The 24,187-nt window shown below is 38.8% G+C and overlaps 1 protein-coding gene across 2 annotated transcripts in view; it reads right to left on the bottom strand.

Moving 5' to 3' along the window:
- Positions 1 to 4,117: 4,117 nt before the first annotated feature.
- The window catches only part of alox12 (arachidonate 12-lipoxygenase), a 56,033-nt gene continuing 35,963 nt past the window's right edge, over positions 4,118 to 24,187 (bottom strand). For both annotated transcript variants that reach the window (XM_047384944.1, XM_047384943.1), the window contains exons 9-15: positions 20,416 to 20,619; positions 19,958 to 20,044; positions 19,569 to 19,738; positions 15,509 to 15,630; positions 11,451 to 11,551; positions 11,176 to 11,346; positions 4,118 to 4,630 (exon numbers count right to left, since the gene is read on the bottom strand). In XM_047384944.1, the coding sequence (XP_047240900.1) occupies positions 4,451 to 4,630; positions 11,176 to 11,346; positions 11,451 to 11,551; positions 15,509 to 15,630; positions 19,569 to 19,738; positions 19,958 to 20,044; positions 20,416 to 20,619 (1,035 nt within the window). In that variant the 3' untranslated portion in view covers positions 4,118 to 4,450. The remainder of the gene's footprint in view (positions 4,631 to 11,175; positions 11,347 to 11,450; positions 11,552 to 15,508; positions 15,631 to 19,568; positions 19,739 to 19,957; positions 20,045 to 20,415; positions 20,620 to 24,187) is intronic.

Here is a 24,187-nt window from a genome sequence, read left to right as displayed (position 1 = left end):
TTCAACTCTACCATGCTCCATTTATACACCTTCGTTCTGTTCATTGTTTGCGGAAACATTTTGGATCACCATCTCTATTCATGTCATGTCCGTTGCTCATGCCAAGCCTGTCTTGCCAGCCTGTCCATGTCGGTTTTTTGCCACCACCTTCAGAAGTACGTTTTATTTATCAAATCATTTCACTTACCGTCATGCTGCCTGCTCATCTGCATTCCAGGGTCCTCCGCTACACAAACGTTGACATAGTCTACTTATAAACACCGAGGGAGTGTACATCCCTTGCATGGGAAGTGCCAGATGTAAAACAACATGTGACCTTCTTTTGGGGCTGCTTCATCACTTTTGATCGCCAAGCGGATCCAGGATGGGAGCCTCAGCGCTGATCTCTGGGGTGGCCAGATCTCTGGGGTGGCCAGTTTATCCCAAGGGGCCGCGGCCCCCCCTTATGGCGCCATTGGTTGACGGTCCCTGTGTCTTGATTTTGTTCAAACGATGGAGCTCCATCTCATTTACAAGGTGCCACAAAATGTGAGAAACGTCTAAGCCTGACATTTTGGGTACATTATATGCTGTATTTGTAAGACCTGTGTCCTCAGTTTTGAAAATGCAAGGTGAAAAAGAAAATGGAAATGGAAAAACGAATAGCCTTTTTAAATGTTTAATAAGTAATTGTATTTCTTTTTTATATATATGTTTTTGCGGCACTAGAGGCCTTTATTTTTTAATTTTTCCGACAGTGTGTCAACAGTAGAGGGGGGGACATTCGGCAAAGGTCACCAGGTCCAGGACTCGAACCAGGGACAGCCGCATCAAGGACTAGAGCCTCTGCACATGGTTGCGCGCTTAACCCTTACACCACCAGCGCGGCCCCAATAAGTAAAGGTATTTCGAATAAAAAAAATTTATTGTGTTTTTTTAAATCTCCATTTAGAAATAGGATTTAGAAATTTTATTTAATAATAAATTAATAAATACAATTTCCAATTCCAATGACTGTACATACACTGCTCAGAAAAATAAAGGGAACACTTAAACAACACAATATAACTGCAAGTAAATCAAACTTCTGTGAAACCAAACTGTCCACTTAGGAAGGAATACTGATTGATAATCAATTTCACATGCTGTTGTGCAAATGGAATTTGGAGCTGGAGTAATGTTATCGTTTATCTAAAATTCTTGAACTTATTTTGCCATTTATTTGAAAGGACAAGGGTAGAAAGGGACTTTTTCTAAAGAAGCAGAGAATGTTTAATGAAAGTCATTATTAAACTGTATTATAGTGATGATATTTTCCTTGTTTGTATGTACGAACTTGGCAATAAAGCTGATTCTGATTCTGATTCTGATATTCATGTGATGTTTTTTGTACTGGTAATTACAGTAGCTTTGGCCAGAACCATTTTTTAAGACAACTATCTTGTTGAAAAAGAATACATTTCTGGTTTTGGGGTCTCTTTGCTGTGAATCCAAAACAGAAGCACAAATACTGAATACTTAGGTATATTTATTCTTTTATGGCAACTCATATCATCATTGCAAAATTCAACACAGTTATTGCATGTCTTCCTGGTGTCGTGCAGCCATACATGAAATCATGATATTTTTACTTCACTAAAATAACACTAGCCAATGCCTACTTTGTTCTTCCATCCATTCATCTACCCGACCCTCCCACATTTGGATCTTTTGCCAGTGACTGTTTTAGTAAAACACTGTTGAATTTTTGAATAATTTTTTTAATCTTAATCCCAATACATATCACATAATGGTGTTTTAAAATCTGATGTCTGTACCTAAGTGTAATCTGTCCTGTGTAATTTTGTACACTTAAAATTTGATTTAGAACAGAAATCTGTTAGCTTTCTATGTAAGACTTCTGGACAAAATCAGCTGTGTGAGCTGTGTACCTTATTGCTTCATCAGACTGTTTCAACAGTACTCAACAGGACTGTCCTGCTCAGTCCTGCTGTCTGTGCTTCATAGCAGCTACTACAGGGGTTGGACAATGAAACTGAAACACCTGGTTTTAGACCACAATAATTTATTAGTATGGTGTAGGGCCTCCTTTTGTGGCCAATAAAGTGTCAATTTGTCTTGGGAATGACATATACAAGTCCTGAACAGTTGTCAGAGGGATTTTAAGCCATTCTTCTTGCAGCATCGTGGCCAGGTCACTACGTAATACTGGTGGAGGAAAACGTTTCCTGACTCGCTCCTCCAAAACACCCCAAAATGGCTCAATAATATTTAAATCTGGTGACTGTGCAGGCCATGGGAGATGTTCAACTTCACTTTCATGTTTATCAAACCAATCTTTCACCAGTCTTGCTGTGTGTATTGATGCATTGTCATCCTGATACACGGCACCGCCTTCAGGATACAATGTTTGAACCATTGGATGCACATGGTCCTCAAGAATGGTTCGGTAGTCCTTGGCAGTGATGCGCCCATCTAGCACAAGTATTGGGCCAAGGGAATGCCATGATATGGCACCCCAAACCATCACTGATCGACCCCCATACTTCACTCTTGGCATGCAACAGTCTGGGTGGTACGCTTCTTTGGGGCTTCTCCACACCGTAACTCTCTCGGATGTGGGGAAAACAGTAAAGGTGGACTCATCAGAGAACAATACATGTTTCACATTGTCCACAGCCCAAGATTTGCGCTCCTTGCACCATTGTAACCGACGTTTGGCATTGGCATGAGTGACCAAAGGTTTGGCTATAGCAGCCCGGCTGTGTATATTGACCCTGTGGAGCTCCCGACACACAGTTCTGGTGGAAACAGGAGAGTTCAGGTGCACATTTAATTCTGCCGTGATCTGGGCAGCCGTGGTTTTATGTTTTTTGGATACAATCCGGGTTAGCACCCAAACATCCCTTTCAGACAGCTTCCTCTTGCGTCCACACGTAATCCTGTTGGATGTGGTTCGTCCTTCTTGGTGGTATGATGACATTACCCTGGATACCGTGGCTCTTGATACATCACAAATACTTGCTGTCTTGGTCACAGATGTGCCAGCAAGACGTGCACCAACAATTTGTCCTCTTTTGAACTCTGGTACGTCACCCATAATGTTGTGTGCATTTTCAATATTTTATTCTTACCCTGCTAATTGAACCTTCACACTCTGCTCTTACTGGTGCAATGTGCAATCAATGAAGACTGGCTACAAGGCTGGTCCAATTTAGCCATGGAACCTCCCACACTAAAATGACAGGTGTTTCAGTTTCATTGTCCAACCCCTGTATATACATTTTGTTTGTAGCACTTTTATGTTGCCAAATTATGTTTAAGATGAAGGTGATCTTTTCCATTGAATATTATATTTTGATATTGTACAAGAAACAAATACCATTATTGCGTTTCATTTATCTCAGTTCACTTTATTTATTTGGTGCCAGTACACAACAAAGTTCTCTTGAGGCACTTTACAAGACAGACAGGTGCAATTCATATTCAATTATATTAAATTAAATTCGATAAATATTCAGTCCACATCAGTCGAATTTAATCATAGTTGATATTCAGATCTAATTACATATAGTTTAGTTCAGTCTCAATTATAATTTATTGCGTTATAAGTACATTGTCTTGTGCCAGAGACCCTCCCACCCACACAGAGCTTGGGTCCCAAAACATGATGATGATATTAGGTAGAAGAAAGTAACACTCAAGTCTGAGAAAAATATAGCTTTACTATATGTGAAATCTCTCTAAAAAATGTAACAACAATATAATGACTGCTCTAGTCTTTTATTTTACAGTCTTTGTTGTTTTTTAGGCCTATCTCTCTCAAACAGTAAACCATAGATCCACTGTCTAGACCAGAGGTGGGCAAGTCCAGTCCTTGAGGTCCGGTGTTCTGCAACATTTAGATGTTTCCCTGGTCCTACACATCTGAATCAAATATAGATTACATTACCTCCTCAGTATGCAGTCCAGTTCTGCACTGGCCTGGTAATGAGCCATACATTTGATTCAGGTGTGTTGGACCTAGGACACATCTAAAAGTTGAAGGACACCGGCACTCAAGGACTGGACTTACCTACCCCAGACCTAGACCCTAACATCAGGAAGGTCTTTGATGAGCCCTTCTGTTTCACATCTGAATTTACCTAACCAAAGCTACAACACAATGATGACCACTGCTGTGACATGTTTTTAAGAATAAATTGACTTGATCTTTTATTGCATGTGCCATAAAGTTTGACTGCCTCATTCAATGCTGAAAAATCATTCAGCACTGAATGATTTTTTTATTGTAGATATATAACTAAGAAAATAATTTTTTAATGAATTATACCGACTTTAAATGAAGTTTTCATTTCTTTAAATTAATAACATCTTTCACATATTGTATCCACTGTGATTGTGAAGTGGTAACAGTCCGACTACAGATGCAGTTAAAAGTAGTTTTATCCGAGACTACATAAATGTGTGTCTATATGGTGATGCTGTTTTCTATGCGGCTGGGCAGAAGGAAAAGGTACTGAAGGTCCAGTCCTGCATTCTGTTCCAGGATGTGGTCCTCAATCTCCTTCAGCTTCATTCTGAACTTTTCAATCAGCTGCAGGGGTGCCAACTCAGTGAAGTGTGCTTCTGTATATTGACCCAAAGGAATCTAGGCAAAATGAGATGCAAACAGTTAAAGAGGAGTGGTTTTATTTAAAAACAAAACTGGCACAACAAAATAACCTGGTCCTTGTAAAGACTCTGGGAATCTTTGCAAGAAGACAGCAGTTAAAAGTCAAGAAGCAAAGCATAATGTGATCACCCTGAAACTGTACTTCAACATGAGTTTATTTTTCTTTGACTGTTAAAAATGTTGTAGGCAAATAACAATGGCATTGCAGCAGTTATAGTTGTTGCGAAAAGGCAAAAAGGTTCTTGGTGCAAATCTCAGTTTAGGATTTTATGTCTAAAGTTTTCATTTTCATAACATTTTCATTCCCCTGGAAATAGAGAAAACTACTAAAAACACAGGTTTCCCACAAACTCTAAAATCAAAGCGGTTATGTAACATGGGAGGTCTGCTAGAAAAACCAACTGGTAACAAAAGTATAAAATGTTTGAGAAATACACTACTTATTAGAAAATCAGCACTTTAACTAGTCAGCCAAATCTACCTTTCAATCAGCTTTGATATTAACTTTCAATCAATATTTGCCAAGTAATTTATTTATAGAGTTAAGCCCAAAATTATTCATACACCTGGCTAGGGATGGGTACCTTTCACATTTGAACTGATACGGTACCGATACTCGGTACCTGGGAATAGATACTGGCACTCAAAGATACCAGTGTTTGGTACCTTTGTGTGTATTTATGTGGTAATAAATGTAAATTCGTTTAATAATTAATACCCAACTGTGTTGCTGGCTGCAGAGGACAGGTCGCTAACGAATTTAGTCTGGCTAACGCTGCAGAATCCAGGAGTTGTAGCTGTACATCTGAGGCTACAAAACATTGTCTCTTCAGGCTTGACAAAAATCTTGTGCTTAACCAGGTCAATGTGTATACACACACACTCAGAAGAATATATAAATGGTTGGGCCCATGGTTTCCTCTGATGGCAGCCTGTTTAAGCTGTCTACATATTCGACAGAACATTCTTAAAGAAAGAAAACTCTGAAATGTTTATTTATCTTCTACCTACTGTATTTATATATTATGTTTATATCTTTCTGTCTCTTTTTTACATAATTTATCTGTTTCTGTCTCTTTATCACATCTTTTCTTTGTTTCTTTCTTTGTTTCTTTCTTTGTTTCCTTCCTTCCTTCCAGAGCAGGGTTTCATTCTGCTTGTACTCAAACTCAGTAATGCTTGCACTCAAAACTTCTGCTTTCTTTCAAATATACTCTGTTCTCTCTCAAATCTTTGTTTCTGCGCTCTGATCTAATGCTTCTTGCATAGATAATTTCTCCTCCTGCTTGCTTCATCCTCCATGTGCGCAAACTTGCTCTCTGCTTGGATCAAAACTGCGCTCTCAAGTTTCTTCCCTGCTCGCCAATTATTTTTGTTCTCTCTCAGATTAAAGTCGTATCATCTCCTAGCAATTATATCAGCCAATAGAATGACAGTGTGCAACTGCTAGGTCACAGGCTTAGTTGGGGTGCGCTTGTTTCGTTCTACTGAGTGTACCTGTGTTGCTACTTCTGACAGAGGTCATACGGAGCAAAATCTGGAAGTAAGTGTTGCTATGCATCTGGTGTGCATCGCAATTTTGTGAAATAGGTCAATCTACTTCAATGGATAGCTCAACTCAGCAAAGTACAATGACCATGGATAATTGTAAACTATCCTCAAGTAAGTGATTTTAAACATTTAGTAGTTTAATATGCAGGTCAACACAAACGAGTATAAAATAAAATATGACAATCAAACACATCTTTTCAGTAAAAGACATGTCAGTAAAATTGCATTGTACATTTGCTAATTCATTGAGTTTATCAAAGATAAAGTTAATGATTTACAATATCACTGTTATAACAATATTTTCAGTAAATGGTGACAAAGCTAACCTTACATTTTAGGGGTTTGATCCTTTGGCAAAATTAAACACTTTCTTTTTACTTATTGGGATAGCTATTTATGATATCTGAATCATACATTTTATAAATACATGCTTATTCTTCATTTTCCATAATTTAAGTGCTTCACAATAAGATAACTAAAATGTTATACTTTCTACCATTGTTACAGACTCTGCTGAGGCATCAAATTCTGGAGCAATTGCTGAGCCAAACGCTATATGTTCTCAGTCATCAATAGTAGCAACACTGGCAGTCAGTAGAACGAAACAAGCGCACCCCAACTAAGCCTGTGACCTAGCAGTTGCACACAGTCATTCTATTGGCTGAAAGGTTGCTAGGAGATGATACGACTTTAATCTGAGAGAGATCAAAAAGAATTTGCGAGCAGGAAAGTAACTTGAGAGCGCAGTTTTGAACCAAGCAGAGAGCAAGTTTGCACGCATGGAGGATGAAACAAGCAGGAGGAGAAATTATCTATGCAAGAAGCATTAGATCAGAGTGCAGAAACAAAGATTTGAGAGAGAACAGAGTATATTTGAAAGAAAAGCAGAGTGCAAGCCTTACTAAGTTTGAGTACAAGCAGAATGAAATCCTGCTCTCAAATTGAAAATATGTGGTCTTGATTTTTGGCAGTAAATTTCCCCCATATCCATCTTGTATGTATTTTATTACCTAGCTAAGTCTTATAGATCCAGGAGGATAATTTCACGTCCGACAACCAAGCCAGGTCAAAAACTTTCATTCTGTGGTGACAGGAATTTTGCTGCGTGTCAGGGGGAGGGCATGAAACACTTGGGCTGTTTTGTGTACTTCTACCTTCGCCATAAGTACCAGGAGTAGGAAAGTTAACTCTGCTGCTGCTGTGTTGGGACCTCAGCCATGGATTTCAACATTTAAAGGCCAATTTGATCTTTTCTGGAATTTTCAAAATAAATCACAGTAACCTACTCCTAACTCAGCCCAGGAACAGGTTAGCGGACTTCTCGTGACGTCACTTTTTGAATAAAAATTAATCTAAATAATGTTCGTATAATGACATTTGTTTATGTTTGTGTTGAGAAACTTAGCTACAGTAACTGCTAGCAGACTAGCACTCAGCTAAGGATATGTTCTGTGTTGTGTTTTTTTAAAGTTAAGACAAATTTTATTCAATGGGTGATTTTAAACACAGAAGATGGGCCATGACACGCCATCCATGCTTATGCATTTCAACCCTTTTATTAGTGGTATTTTAAAGATATGTGTTTGATTCTGGTAACCAGCTATAAGCTTCTTTCGTTAGCTCCAAACGCTTATGGCTAATTTACTAAACGTGATAACTAATTAAACACCATTAAGACCCTTTTCTCCAGAAAGGTTTAGTTCTTATTCAAAATAATGTTTCCCTAAATATTATTTTAATATTTCCGTAATAACATTTCTTTAAATATTATTTCAATAAATAAAGGCAGCTTATTAAACACCATTGAGAACTGGTCATCCAGACGGTTGGTTTTATTCAAATTATGCAAATCATTCTTTAAAATGTTATTTCATTAAAATAATGTTTTATCTGATCTTGCATTGTGAATGGTTGTTTGAAGGTATTCCAATCATTGCCTAAGTTGATTACAAGGCTAACTTAACTTCATTTCCAGATTCTTCAAGATAATCCTTGGTTCTAAAACATAAATAACATTGCACGGTAATGTTGCTTCACTCTTTTGGCCCTCTTTCAACCATCTTTGATCCACTTGTTTATAGCCCATTGGTCTTCCGTATTCTTTCATTTTGCTTGGTTTAGTTTAGTTGGGTTGTATTAACATAGTAAAGAGTGTGTTGATTGAAATATGTTTGACTTTGAGTTGACTTATTTTTTTAATGAATTCTTGTATTTTAAGAAATTGTGTGAATTCATTCAATGTGTTTACAGAGTTTTGCTGTTTAGTAATGCGACGATCCTCTGGGGGCTGTCTGATTGGCAGGGAGGGGCGCCCCCCTTAAATAGTGGTAGGGGAAATGCTGCAGGTGCTTCCTCAGATTAGAAGTATTCCCGCCATTGGCCTTGGCCAAATACTGCAGCGAACGTAATCTGCACTGCATTTTGAAAAGTGGAGCCATACTTTCGAGCTAGTTCTATCAGCCATGCTCGCTTTGTTGACGGTACCAGCGGCTACTAACGTCATTACACTCTTCTGCGTGCAATGCTGTGTTCATGTCCAGCATGGAAAATTGCCCACTCTTCCACTCCCTCAGTGTCAAAATGATGCGTTTAGGTACCAAAACATCGTACTGTTTGATTTTACGTGGATTGGTACTCGGTAGTACAGACGGAATTCTGTTGGTACCTATAAAAGTACCGAATTTGGTACCCATCCCTATACCTGGCAGATTTAGATTTAAATAAATATTTTATTTGACCAGCACAACTTTTTGTTTAAGTTGCCCAGCTGGAGTCCTGATTTGAATCCGATAATGAATTTGTTGAGGGAGCTAAAGATTAGCATGACAAGGGGACCTTTCAACCTCAGGACCTTGGAGTTTATTGCAAAAGAAGTATAATCAAAAATACCATTGAGGACATGCCAAAAACAACTATACAAAGCATTTGATTACAAATATAAAAACTTACAGTTTTTTTTAAATGGTACCCCTTCACAGTTTCTTCTTATCTGTTGGGAGATGTCTGATTCATTTCTAGACTTAAAAAAACTTCTACAATAATAAAAATATCTAATGTAAATCCAACAGGGGTATGAATCTTAACTGGCTTAACGTAAATATAGTCGTAAAAGAAAGACACTCCATTACATCACATATTGATGTTTAAAGTTAGGACACCCTACTCCCTAATAGCTATGTTTGCCCCATTCCTCACTTTCAGCTGTGAGATGATTTAGGGTTTCTTATATGTACAGCCTATTTCAAGTCACACCAGAATCTCAAAGGGTTTTCACCCATTACATTTCCTAATTATCAGCTGGTCCTTTTTGTACAGAGGATCTCACAGGCAACTGTGGCTCAGTGAGAAGAGTAGTGCAATTCAAAAGTTGTGGGTTCGCTTCTCGCTAGGGCTGAAAAAATTAATTGTGATTACTTCACCTGGTTTAAATTCTGTAATAAACCTGCTATTAAGCACCTTTTGCTATCCAATTATTTTAAAAAACAATCAACAGATTAATCGATTATCAAAATAATCGTTAGTTCGTTCGTTCGTCGTCTTCCGCTTATCCAGGACCGGGTCGCGGGGGCAGCAGACTCAGCAGAGACGCCCAGACGTCCCTCTCTCCAGACACCTCCTCCAGCTCCTCCAGGGGGAGCCCAAGGCGTTCCCAGGCCAGCCGAGAGACATAGTCCCTCCAGCGTGTCCTGGGTCGTCCCCTGGGCCTCCTCCTGGTGGGACGTGCCTGGAACACCTCCCGAGGAAGGCGTCCAGTAGGCATCCGGTATAGATGCCCGAGCCACCTCAACTGGCTCCTCTCAATGTGGAGGAGCAGCGGCTCTACTCCGAGTTCCTCCCGGATGGCCGAGCTCCTCACCCTATCTCTAAGGGAGTGCCCGGCCACCCTATGGAGGATAATCGTTAGTTGCAGCCTTAATTCCAGCATCCTCCTGCTAAATGTCAATTTTTCCCTGGGCAAGGTACTTAACCTGAAGTTGTCCACCGATCTGCGTATCGGTGTATGAATTATTGCATGTTAGAGAGTGATTGGGTGAATGTGGCTCAAATGTAAAGCTCTTTTAGTCATTGATATGAATGGACAAGTGCTATATAAATTCAGCCCGTTTACATTTTCCTCGTCACACTTGGTGGATTCTATGTTTTAGAGGTGGTCATGTCCTGCTGCAGCAACATAACTCCAAACAATGACACTTCCAGCTCCAAGATTCACAGTTGTTACGAGGTTCTTTTCCTTAAATGAAAGCCAAACATTTCCTGTACTCTTGTGTCCAGATAATTCAATTTCACACGCCTTTGTCCAAAGAACTGTATTCCAGAAGTCTAGATCTTTTTCCTCTCTCTGTGTGGAAAACCTAGATCTTGCCTTTATATTTTCTTTCTTTCTTGAGGAACAAAATTTCTGCCTTGCAACCTCTCATGAAAGTTAATCTCGCACAGTCTCTTTCTGATACTACAGGCATGCCCCTTCACATCAAAAGTAACAAGTATCAGTATCAACTTTCAGGATTAACTTACTTGGTTGGCCAGACCAGAAAATATTGGTAGTACATTTAAACATCTATTTGAACACTATTTTCTGCAGTGAATCCAAACCCTTCAACAAACTTACGAACTGTTACAATCTTCTTTCTGAAAGACAGCTCTTTCGATTTAAACTTGGCTCTCACTGAAGAGTGTAACAAACCCAATTTCTGATGTTTAAATGTGGCCTTCTTTAAAATGTTCAGTATTTGCACCTCATGTGATGTGTCATTTAAGTAGAAGTACATGTGGATATGTCCAAATGCATTCCTCACCAGAAATTGAGTTTAATGAAAGTCTTACAGGGTATTTTCTATTATGTAAACACCTAACTTTTTCAGTTTTGTTAAAAATTTATATTAAATATTCTTATGTCCAAATATATTTAAAAAACATATAGGTTGTCCTAATTTCACATGACGGTATAATTAGTAAAAACATAGACTCACTGCATCTGGTTGTGCTCGTCCTAGATGCCATGTGATAGCCATCTGAACACAGGACTGGCCAACATCAGGAAGTGTGGCCATGATCATTTCCATAGTAACAGTATCTTTGTCTGATGGTGGGGGGAGTCTCATGGTGCAGGGGGTGTTGGGTACCCAGGCACACCAGTCAAACTAAAGACGACAAAACATCTATTTCAGTTTCAAGCAATCAGGGTTTAAAGCTGTATCCATGTAGGTTCGTTAATTTTTGGTGACTTTTGGTGATTTTTCTGTACCTGTCCATTGTTAGTTGCAGCATGCTGAGCTGTGCTGGTGAAGATGGCCACAGCCAATAGAGTGGATAGTTCTTCTTTGCTGCTGAGCTTATTTGGCATACCTAAAAGATTCACCAAACAAAGAGGACAGAACATTCTGTGAAACCTTATCTCTTTTTTTTCTCCCCACTGAACAAGGGCTTTGTTATACCTCTTCAGTAAAATCAGATCATTAGCTTTACTGTCTGTTTCATAGGGTAACAGTAAATTGGCAAAAAAGATAAATTGAGATTAGACCTTTTTGATTTCATGCAATATACATTAATAATGGCCAGGAGTTTAAAATCATTCCAAATTTTGCATTCAGGTAAAATATGACAGTGAAGCAAAATGAATTACGTAAAATGATACAAAGGTAGACTTTAGACTTTACAGTTTTGAAAAATATGTAGCCAGTGAGATAGTAGTCAGGGGTGAGGTAGAAGTGTTGGGTGGGATTACATTAGAGTTTTTAATAGCTAAGAACTAAAAGAGTCAGCGGTGGCCATACAATCAGAAGTGCTGTCCTCAGGTTAACAGAGCAATTCTTTGTGAAATTAAGATAAATAAAAAAAGTCTTTAAAATGTATATTTTATCATATTGAAAGTTATTAATGACAGGTAATTTTATTTATAAGTCAGAGTCAGCTGGAAAATAATTTGGAAAACAAGGTACACAAAGCACGTTGTTTTCTCTGGATACTCTGTCTTCCTCCTAGGGTTCAAAACATATGCATGTTAGGGTATTTAGTTTCTCCTAGCTGTTCTTAAGCTTGAGTGCATGCATGAATGCTTGTTTTTTGTGCACCTCTTACTCAATGATAACTGGACATAGGTATCAGCCCCCCTGCAACAATGCACAGATGGGCTCATCTGTGGATGGACAGACGGAGCAAGCACATGGTACCAAGACAAGTAGATCTTATAAGATTGAAACCATTGTGGCTGGATAAAGGTAAACACTGTACCAGGAGAACACAGGTACAGCTCAAAAAATTTGAATATTGCGTAAAAGTGCAATATTTTTTGCACGCATTTTTTGGTTTTTTACTTTATTATTAGGGGTCAATTTAGAGTTTAGAAGCAGAAAATTTAAAGTCATCCAAGGTTTTATGTCTTCAAGACATGCTTGTAGTCTATCTAACTGGTTGGGCTCATCCGGATTCATGGATAAGTAAAGCTGAGTGTCATCAGCAGTGAAACAGTGAAAATTTATTCTATGCTGCCTGATAATTTTACCTGTTGGAAGCATATATATAGTAAAGAGAATTGGCCCAAGTACTGAACCCTATGGTACTCCACAATTAACCCTGGAGTTTAAAGATGATTTATCATTTACATAAACAAACTGGAATCTGTCAGACAAATAAGATTTAAACCAACCTAGCGCTGTTCTCCTGATCCCTAAAGCATATTCCAGCCTTTCTAAGAGAATATTGTGATCGACTGTATCAAATGCAGCACTGAGATCTAACAGGACAAGTACAGACACAAGTCCATTATCTGAGGTCATAAGAATATCATTAGTGACTTTCAGCAGAGCTGTTTCAGTGCTATGATGAGCTCTGACTAAAACTCTTCAAACAGGTCAGTGCTGTGTAAATGTTCACATATTTGATTAGCAACTATTTTCTCAAGAATTTTAGATAAGAATGGAAGATTGGATATAGGTCTAATTTTTCAAGTCATCTCTTAAGCAAAGGTTTAATTACAGCTACCTTAAAAGCTTGTGGTACATATCCATTTACTAAGGACAAATTAATCATATCTAAAATTGGGCTGGTAATCAGAGGAAACACTTCCTTAAATAATTTGGTTGGGATTGGGTCTAACATACAATTTGAAGGTTTAGATGAAGCTAATATTTTTGATATCTTTGGAAGCTCCACAATATCAAAACAGTCCAAACACAGATCAGGTTCTACAGTTACTTCCAATGTTGTCTCACTTGCTGAGGATAAAGTAATCATCTTCGGGAGTATGTCAAATATTTTCTTTTTAATAGAATCAATTTTATTTAAGAAGAATCCCATAAAGTCATGGCTGCTAAGAGCTAAGGGAATGGATGGTTCAACAGAGCTATGACTCTGTGTAAGTTTAGCAACTGTACTAAAGAGAAACCTAGGATTATTCTTGTTCTCTTCTATTAATGATGAAAAATAAGCTGTTCTAACTTGGTGAAGTGTCTTTTTATACAACAGTAGGCTATTTTTCCAGATTAAGCAGGAATCGTCTAGGTGTGTAGAGCACCATTTTCTCTCCAATTTTCTAACATTGTGCTTTAAGATATGTAGCTCTGAATTAAACCAGCGAGCTAGCCTCCTATGAATAATTACCTTCTTTTTCAAGGGGGCGGCATTGTCTAATGCACCAGCAATGATGACGTAACACTATGAACAAGAGAATCAATTTGTGAAGGGGCAAAACAAAATTATTGCCCTCCACTGTGTTTTTTTGTGATAATGAAGAAATCAAAAGTGGAACAGATTCTTTAAAGGTTGTTACAGCATTGTCTGATAATGATCTACTATAATGAAATTTTCTTTCAGGTGTGGAGTACTCGGAACAATGGAATCTAAAGAGCTTAAATGCAAACGAGAGTACAGGGAGAACCAATGAACAGAGAGACTGATCAGTCAATGGAAACAGACCAATTTACACATTGAACATAGAACATAGGGTAAACTAAGAACCAGATCAGAAGAAAAAAACAACAAAAACACAACACAGGAGGCCAGCTACGAAGAGGCTGGCAGTGGGGCTCGGGAGAGCAGTGCAGAAACCACTGGAATCCTCATCGAGTCTGCGGAGATCTGCGGCGGGGCCATGGAGATCTGCGGCGGAGCCGTTGAGGCTCAGCAGATGGAGGCAGTGCATTCTCGCACCCTCATGGAACTCAGGAACCCGAACTGGAGGCAATTCATCCACGAACCCCTCTGGGACAGGAGGAGAGGCAGTTCCTTCTCAAACCCCTCACAGAACAGGAATCAGGAGTGAGGGCAGCTCGTCCTCGAGCTTCTCCGGGACAGGAACCGGAGGTAAGTGGTCCTTGAACTCCGGAATGGGCACCAGTTGTGGAAGCAGCTGGTGCTCGAGCTCCCCCGGGACAGGAACAGAAGGTGGAGGCAGCTTATCTCCGAACTCCTCCGGAGTAGGAACAGGAAGTGGAGGTGGAGGCGGTTCGTCCTTGAACCCCACTAGAACAGGAACCAGGAGTGGAGACAGCCTGTCCTCGAGCTCCTCCGGAGCAGGAATAAGAAGTGGAGGCAGTCCATCCTCGAACCCCTCACAGACAGGAACAAGATGTAAGGGCGGTTCGTCAACGGACCCCTCCAGGACAGGACCAGGAACATCAAAAAGCTCTGAGAGGACACCCCAGAGAAACCCAAAGAGATGTGCGGGGAGAAGAGGCTGATCAGGATTTGGCAGCAGTAGTGATGGGTGATAACGAGCGGAACCAGGAGCTGAAGCGTCAGGCCAACCTTCACAGAAGCCAGGAGCTGAAGGGTTATGTTGAACTGTGATTGCTTTTAAATATTTTTGGATTGCGAATCGCAGCTGCGCTCGGCAAAGTTTTATTGCCTGTGCGTGCATATCGTGTTTTGATCAACTGAGCGCTCTTCCATTTTGAAGTTAAAGTAGACTTTAGAACAGACTGAGGCTGGGAACTGAGCCTCATGTTCATCTCCATTGTTTCACAGTTTATGGCCGTGAGCCAAAATTTCACACCTGCAGAGCATATCTCTAAACTCTATTCGTAAGAAATAATTTTTGATTAGAATTTATTTCTTCTGAATTATGATTTTTAATTATAATTTTTGATAAATAATTATTATCAACAATCATAATCCCTTACACTCGAAAGCTGAACAGTTTTCACACAATCAATTTCTCTCTTAAAATCTAATTTACTGTGCTGTTGCAATATAATTCACATTTTTATACCCTTCAACTGCACATAGAGCTGAACCTTATTTGTATAATTGAGAAAAAAGTTTTGAAATAGCAATTTCCCTCTAAAATGACTACAAATGACTTACCAAAGTTTGGAAGCTCAGTGAAACCTTCCTGCGATATATCCTTGATCCATGCTTGTAGCTCTTGGTCATTCTGCACATCTTGGTCTGAGTGGTAATACAGGCTCACCATATCTGAGACAAAACTGAGCAGAGCCCTACAGTTATTTGTTATTCACGTACAGTATAACAAACTGGAGATATTTTTATACATGTCTTCTGCATGAATCCATATGTGGAGAATAAGATAATTAAAAACCATAGTATGTGGAGAAAAGCTATCAAAGGTAGCAGAAATCAAACATCAAAACGATAGTTAAGATATTTTTAAAAGGAGTTAACTGAAAAGACTCCAGCAGTCTATGGACAAGAGGCAGGGTACACCCTGGACAAGTCGCCAGTCCATCGTAGGGCAACACACAAACAACCATGTACACACTCATTCATACACCTAAGGGCAATTTAGAGTGACCAAGTTACCTAACAGGCATATCTTTGGACTGTGGAGGAAGCCAGAGTACCCGGTGAGAACCCACGCATGCACGGGGAGAACATGCAAACTCCATGCAGAAAGACCCCCAGTCAGGAATTGAACCCTGGACCTTCTTGCTGCAAGGCAACAGTGCTACCAACTGCGCCACTGTGCAGCCCATGATAGTGTTAGTCCACATGCTAATGTTAGCATTTAGGCTAATATTCATGTATATGGCTAAATTGACAAATTGAATGGAATGAGTCAATGTTAGCCAACATGTTATTGTTACCCAACATGCTAATGTTAGCATTTAAGCTAACATTAGCATTTAGGCTTATTTTCAATTACAGAGCTAAACTGACATATTGAACAGAATGAATTAATATTAGCCAACATTGCTAGTGCTAGCCAAAATGCTACTGTTAGAATTTTAGCTAGCATTAGCCATTTAGCTACTTTTAGCTCATGCTGTTTTAATACTCTTTTTCAACAACAAGTAGTTTTGGGGTAACTTTAGCTTGTTTGGCTGTTTTTTAGCTCATAGTCTTCCTACTAGAATAGTTCTGATGAGCGTTTTTGCTAATGTGTCTGCTCTTTCCGCTAATTTATGAGATTTCAGCTGATTTTCTGCTGTCAACTTAAACTTCTGTCTGCTAACTCTTGTGTTATCTGCTAATTCATTTAATTTTAGCCAACGTTTTGCTATCAACATTAGCTTCTTTCTGCCAGCTCTCAGCAGAGGAATTTAGCATCTCTGTTTTCTGCTAATCGGTTACATTTCAACAACTTTTTTGCAGTGCGGGTGGTACCCCCGCATGGCCACGAAGCAATCCAGCTGGCCAGCCCTTCCATCAAAGCGGGGCCACATCCCAATAAACGCCTGGACATTTTCTGTTGGCTCCTTTTACTTAATAGAAGGTATGGCTAACGAAGATAAGTTTTTACCTGGAGTTGATGATTTTTATTATATTTAGTTGCCTTTTTCTAACTTGATTCCACATTATAAGTGACTGAAACAAAGGACTGAAGTAATGATATTTAATTTGTTACCAAGTATAGTTCAGACTACAAATAAAGGCATTTGGGCCAATTAGTTAGTTTAAAAATAATAGAAAGTTGTAATTATAGTTGTGATTATAATGAATTATACCCAAAGGTTTTATTTGTGTATTCTGTTTTGTAGAACCACAAGCCCCTGTACCTGGTACCTGAATATGCTTGTTAAAGAAACTGTAAAACATCGTCTGGCCTGATGATTGACTTGAAAGTCATACAGGCATTTAGCCAGTGTACACTCTACAACTACTACCATAGTAAACTGGTCATTAATCTTAGAAATAACCATTACAGTTAATGCATTTAGTTATGTTTAGAATCTTGTTTATCAAACACTGTATGATCATCCATTTATGTTTAATTTATAGTTTTCACTGTGCTGGAAAGTGTTCTGGAGATGCTCTGAGAAGGAGAAATAAATATCTGCAATTGTCAGAGACTCTTCTCGGATTTTTTGATGTCAAGGGCTTCTACGTCTAGGCTGTGAAACTTTAAATGCTGAAAAGTGTTCTGGAGAACTTTAAACGAAACTTTAATTTGTAAAAACGAAGGACAAATGGTCTGTGAGCGTTATTTTTATTTTTTTCGCAGTTCCTATTTATATTACAGCATCACAGCAATATTCAAAATCAGTCCCTGGTTTTCATTTTGGTATGTCACCCCAAGGTTTTTATTGACCCCATTGCCCCCCCGTCAAAAACGTCTGGGGGCACCAACGGTGCCCATGTAATTTACTTACCACCAACAGGTCCTCTAGTTGCAATCCTGACAGGCACCAATGACTTTCAGCCGACATCATGTGGTAGCAGACCCCAATTTCCTTTATAAGACTAAAGGAACTATCCTCTACTATACATTCCCTGTTTACCTTCACCTCTCTTTTGGTTTTCCCAGGTCTGTCTAGCAGCAACCCCTACTCTAGACCCAAACAATTCCCCCTGGAATTGAGTTTGGATCACACCCACACACACAGAAAACAGTTGTGACCCTTTCTTTCCCCAAGGATCGAAGACATAACACAGCAGGTTTATTACAAAATCTATAGTCAATTTTTGGCCGAAGATGGACCGGTACTAGGTACAGTGGGGAGAACAAGTATTTAAGACACTGCCTATTTTGCAGGTTTTCCCATTTGCAAAGCATGTAGAAGACTTTAATTTTGATCATAGGTACTCTTCAACTGTGAGTGGCTCGCTTCAAATAGAAAACTGCTGTGTACTGTGGTTATAAAGCTCAATGAAAAAAACACGCACAGAGATACAGACTGCTCCAACATTTAGTGCTGGAAAAGTTTGAAAATCTACCTTGAAAATCCTTGAAAGGTGCTTTCATTTTACTGTGGAAAAGTGTACGAACCCTGGGCGCAATAAAAGACTGGGATAATTGAGGAATGCTCAAAAAGCACCTCTTTGGAACCTTCCACATGTTCACATGTGGAAATAGGTGAGTGGTATATTTGGGTATAAAAGGAGCATCCCCAAAAGGCTCAGTCATTCACAGGCATGGATGAAGCGAGGTTCAACACTTTGTGAACAACTGCGTGAGCAAAGAGTCCAACAGTTTAATGTTTCTTGACGTACAATTGCAAGGAATTTAGGAATTTCATCATCTATAGTCCATTATATCAGAGAATCTGGAGAAATATATGCATGTAAGCGGCATGCCCAAAAACCAACATTAAATGCCTGTGACCTTTGATCCCTCAGAAGATGCTGTAGTGAAAACCTGCATCATTCTGTAACGGATATTATGTGGGCTCAAGAACACCTTAAAAAAATCACTGTCAGTTAACACTGTTTGTCGCTACATCTATAAGTGCAAGTTAAACTCTACAATGGAAAGTGAAAGCCAATTATCAGCAACACCCAGAAACACCACCGGCTTCTCTAGGCCTGACCTCATGTGAGATAGACTGTCGAAAAGTGGAATAGTGTACTGTGGTTTGACAAGTCCACATTTCAAATTATTTTTGGAAATCAAGAACATCGTGTCTAGGATCTCCAAAACCTGTCCTAACAGGTCCAAGCAACATCTTTTTCAGGAACATGCTTTTTTCAGCAAGACAATGCCAAGTCACATTCTGCACGTATTTCAACTGCGTAGCTTCATAGTAAGAGTGTGGGCACTAGACTGGCCTGCCTGCAGTCCAGTCTTCTCTCCCACTGAAAATGTGTGGTGTATTATGACAGGCAAAACACGACAACAGACCCCAGACTGTTGAACAACTGAAATAGTACATCAAGCAAGAATGGGAAAGAATTCCACCTACTGTTCTCAGTTCCCAAATGCTTATTGAGTGTTTTATCATTTTAAACATTAAATATCTTGTCCTTGAACAGGATTTGTTAATCACTGTATTCTGTTTTATTTACATTTTACACAACGTCCTAACTTCAGTTCAATTGGGGTTTTATAATCAAATAGATTAATTAGATTTAAAACCTCATAGCTGCTACAACTGTCAGATATCTTGAAAGAAAATCTAGACAATGATCATATGGAAATTCTTAACATTACAAAATGTTCTACATTTCCAAATGAGGATGCAGCTACCTGTGAATGGCTTCCCACAGCATCAGAGCATTTTCTCGGTAGAAATAGTTGGGGAGTTGGAAAACGCCTCTATCATTGAAGTCAAAGTGTGGCTGAAGGGAGTGATAGGTTAACGTCTTGTATTCCCTCTGGGCAAGAATCAAGAGACCATCACCACCTGTAGACACAACCTGCACACAAACCACCGTATTGTCACCAGCATCCTAAGACTGTAATCACTGCTAAAGAGTGGGAATTTACACCTTTCTGTTATTTTTTCCATATGACGTCAATAAAGAGATTAATAATATTGGTATAATTAGTATTTCAAGCATGTAAGAGATGTTTACAGTCAACAGTACTTTTGATAAACCGTTCATTAAATAAGTGTAAACATTGTGATAAAATACTCGTTTGAAAATGCCATTGGGAGAGATGAGCTGAGTTCGCCCCCTGCAGTTGATCTCCAGTGTGTAGCGCAGATGAGGAGCCAGGAGCTGCATCAGGAGAAACACTGGCTATAACATGAACTTCTCAAACTACTGTTAAAACAAAATGCAAACCAGTATCACATCAAACAAGTTAGGCAAGGTTCGGTTCATATGGACAAAACTTCTTAGTCCTTCTACCACCTCACTGCTTCTACAGCTAAACTGTTTATGCATTTGGAATAAGATCTGTATGATTAGACAGATTTTTGGAACAGCATACTGTATGGGAATAACATGGGTATAGCTCAAAGTAAAAAAAAAACAGATTTAGGACAAGTGGCTCAAATTTTAAAGCTTAATTTGTGTAATTTACACAAATCTATCAACACATAAAACGGCCCAGTATTCAACAGATGACATGAGCAATAATTACTTACCTTATATATAGGGTGCACTGTAGGCATCTGTCTAAGAGTTGCAACACAGAACACCTCTATCACCAGGTGAGTCCTAAGAAGGTGAGACAGAAGCTGGAAAACCTGGAATTCGGAGTGACGCACCCACATCTTAGCCAGCAGCCAGGCAAGTGGTGGGTCTTTGGGCAAAAATATGGGCACCTCCAAGCTTGAAGTCTGGTGAAGCTGAAGACAAAGAAAATACAACTGAAGGCATTGTAGTCTCCGACATATAACAAATAATGCTCAGACAACATGAAGTTTAAACATCACCCATCTGTTGTGTTTCATCACAAAAGTTGTCCCAGATTCCTGGAACCACTTTTAATATGTGCAGGTTTTCACAGTCATCAACTCTATATGTTTTCTTTGTCTGGTAAAAGGAAATTATCCTTATACATTCATCAGAAACACCTAGCTTTTTAAAAGCACTTTATCACATACAATTTCAAAAAATCGCATTTCTTGTGGCATCCCAAGATGTTATCATGTTAGAAGGGATTTATAGTCCCTCCTGAAGATTCCAGGTCTGCCCCTGGGTCTCTTGCCACTGAGATGTGGTCCCTAAAACCTCCAAAGAGATGCACCCAAACTAAGGAAACTCACCACAGCCCTAAATCCTAACATGAGCCATGCAATAATCTTGGTGCTAGAGACACCCCCGGTAATTCCGAATTCTACCTCATCTTTTTTTAACAGATGAACATAATGCAAGAACATTATAACAGTTCTGAAATCCCTCTTATTCTAAATCCACAGCTTTGAACAGGTATTTCTGGGTGTTTTTTTTTATTATAAAATGGCATTGAAATATTTGTTCATTTTAGATGCTTGAATCCTGTGATCTTCCACAATGTGTGATAATGCAATTTCCTCTCCACTTTTAGAAATTAAATCCAGTTAAAGATGGTTTACAAGGCTTTGCAGCATTATATTTTTTCACATTACCTTAAGCACAAGGTTTGTTTAATATATTCTTCATATGTACCCCATGCCTACCCTAACCCAGCATGCTGGGGGAGTGGCCTTGTTGCCTTGCAACAAGAAGGTCCTGGATTCAAATCCCGGCCTGGGGTATTTTTGCATGGAGTTTCCATGTTCTCCCTGTACATGCATGGATTCTCTCTGGGTACTCCAGCTTCCTCCCACTGTCCAAAAAACACAACTATTTGGTAAATTGATTACTCTTAATTGCCTCTACGTATGGGTGTGTGTGTATGGAAGTTTGTCCTGTCTGTTTCTGTCTTGTCCTGTGATGGACTGGTGGCCTTTCTGTGTAAGATAGGCACCTGCTCCCTGTGACCCTGCAGGGTTAAGTGTGTATAGACAATTGATAGATGAATGGATGTTAGATAATTGTGTCTCAATGTTTACTTTTAAGTCTTGATTTATACATTAGTTTCCTGATAAGAGAAGAACAGATGAGAAAGCAAGATGGACAGAAAGCTTTAAAAGAGCTACTCTTGCTAGATAAAAAGGCAGAAATAGAAAGAAGAAACCTACTCATCCTCAAAGTATATCACTATGATTTTTTTTCTTTTTGTTACTTTTAGCAACAAATTAATCATTGTAACTGATCAGTAATCTTGACGTTTTTTATAATGTATTTTGTAGTGTTTAGAGAGACATTAAGGACATCCTTCAATCAAACGAGGTGTGAAAATTTTGACAGGTGGGCGGGACTTCCGGCGGCTGGGACATCCTAGGGCGGGACTTCCGGTGGCTGGGGCTTCCTGTGACGTAACCGGATATCATCATTAATCGGATGTTGTCATTAGCCGGATATCATCATTAATCGGATTTTGTCATTAGTCGGATATCATCATTAATCGGATGTTGTCATTAGTCGGATATCATCATTAATCGGATTTTGTCATTAGTCGGATATCATCATTAATCGGATTTTGTCATTAGTCGGATATCATCATTAATCGGATGTTGTCATTAACCGGAAGTTGTCATTACAAGGAAGCGAATCTTTCTAATTGTATGTTTTTAGATGTTTTTTACATCTAAAAACAAAACATGTAGTTTCTCCACTTTAAAAGGTCACTCAATTTAATTCAGGCACATCACACGAAATTCTGATAAAAAGAGAGAACCTGACAGATTGTAAATTCATTTTGTTTTAACACAGGGGGTTATTTAGATGCTATTTAGAAAAGAAGGATGAATTGGCTTCTGTTGTAGAGATGATCTAAAACAGAGAAACCAATGAACTGAAAAAAATTGTTATGAGGGCTCAATATCCTGTTTCCAAATTAGAAATGGATTCTACAGCTAAAAGACTTTGTTTGGAATCATGAGAGACTCCATTTGGTAAAATGGATGATAATTTTACTTACCTTAAGCTTTTCTTTTTTTCATCTTAGAGCAATAGTTATTGATGATTTAGAGAAAACAGTTTTCTCCTCATTCCACGTGGGAGCCAGAGGTTGTAACCAGTATGTCTATGTAAAACGTAACAAGAAACTGAAAAAATAAAAAATAAAGGTTATAAAATCCTCAGACATGTCACTGTTTATTGAATTAAAGCAGACAACTTGTGTATTGTCTCAGACAGTCTTCACACCAACTGTAGTCAAAAAGTAATTAAGAGGAAAATAGCACTTTCCTGGCTATAAGTCTGGAGCATTGTCTGACAATACACATCCACTGTTTAATGAATTAACGCGTCTGCGCTGTTGCTGAGGTGTCCCGGGGGGGTATGGCCAAGGGGCGTAACTAAGCGCGCTGAAGGTGGAGCAGTCAGTCATCCCTGGTTCTATCGAGAGATACAGCGCAATCTTTACTTGGAGATCGGCTTCAAATCTGGTAGCTAAAAGTTTATTTTTAACCAATTACACTGAAATATTTTTAGAACACTTGTAAGGAAGTACTTCTTGTAAACGAAGAAGGTGAACATTCTGCTTCTATCGAAAGATACAACGCAATCTTCAGTAGTAAGTATTCATCTTTAAGAATTCTTTAAGTGCTTGTGAATGCTCGTTGGATAATAATAATGTTTAACTTATATTCTTTAGAACCTACGAGTGATGAGCTGGATGGTATCGTTTTTACACAGTCTGACTATGGTAATTATTAACTGCAACAACAACATCTAGTTTAGTCAACTGGTGAATGCTATTTTGTGATTTAAAAAATAAATGAGATAAATTCTACTTACAGATTTAACAAGAGATGTATTCCTGAACGTTGGAGAGGTCAGCGTTTGTAACCGTCTGCCTCCGAAAAAATCAAAGTTGAGACGGAAACTTGTCTTTAAAAAAGACAATCCGATCCCAGCGAAACATGAAATAGAGGGCGAAACTATTCATGTACCACAGTCACCTGACCGTGCGCCGGAAAAATTAACAGCTCCGGAAGAGGAGAGTAAGTAAAAAATAAATAAATATATATATATATATATATATATATATATATATATATATATATATATATATTTCTAAGCATATGTTTTCACAAGTCTATGCGGTAAGTTTAATTCTTCTTATACTCATTTACCTACTGAATTAATTCGCATATTTCTTTAATTTATTTTTTTTCTTTATCTTTCCAGAGGCAACGTTGATGGTGGAGTAGATTTCATCGAGACCTGGACAGCAACAGCGCAGACAGAGAGTTCCCCTATCCTTACGTGACCGTTGTAATAAAGCATCATGTTTAACGCTTCTGGCAGCATGTCAGACATTGTTAGTGAAACATTGCGCTGATATCAAGGTAATTTAAACTGATCCCTGGGTCTTCTTCTTCT

The sequence above is a fragment of the Girardinichthys multiradiatus genome, chromosome 14 (assembly GCF_021462225.1).
Source record: "Girardinichthys multiradiatus isolate DD_20200921_A chromosome 14, DD_fGirMul_XY1, whole genome shotgun sequence".
Lineage (NCBI taxonomy): Eukaryota > Metazoa > Chordata > Actinopteri > Cyprinodontiformes > Goodeidae > Girardinichthys > Girardinichthys multiradiatus.
Note: the sequence above shows the minus strand (reverse complement) of the source record. Positions and strands in the feature narration are given on the sequence as shown.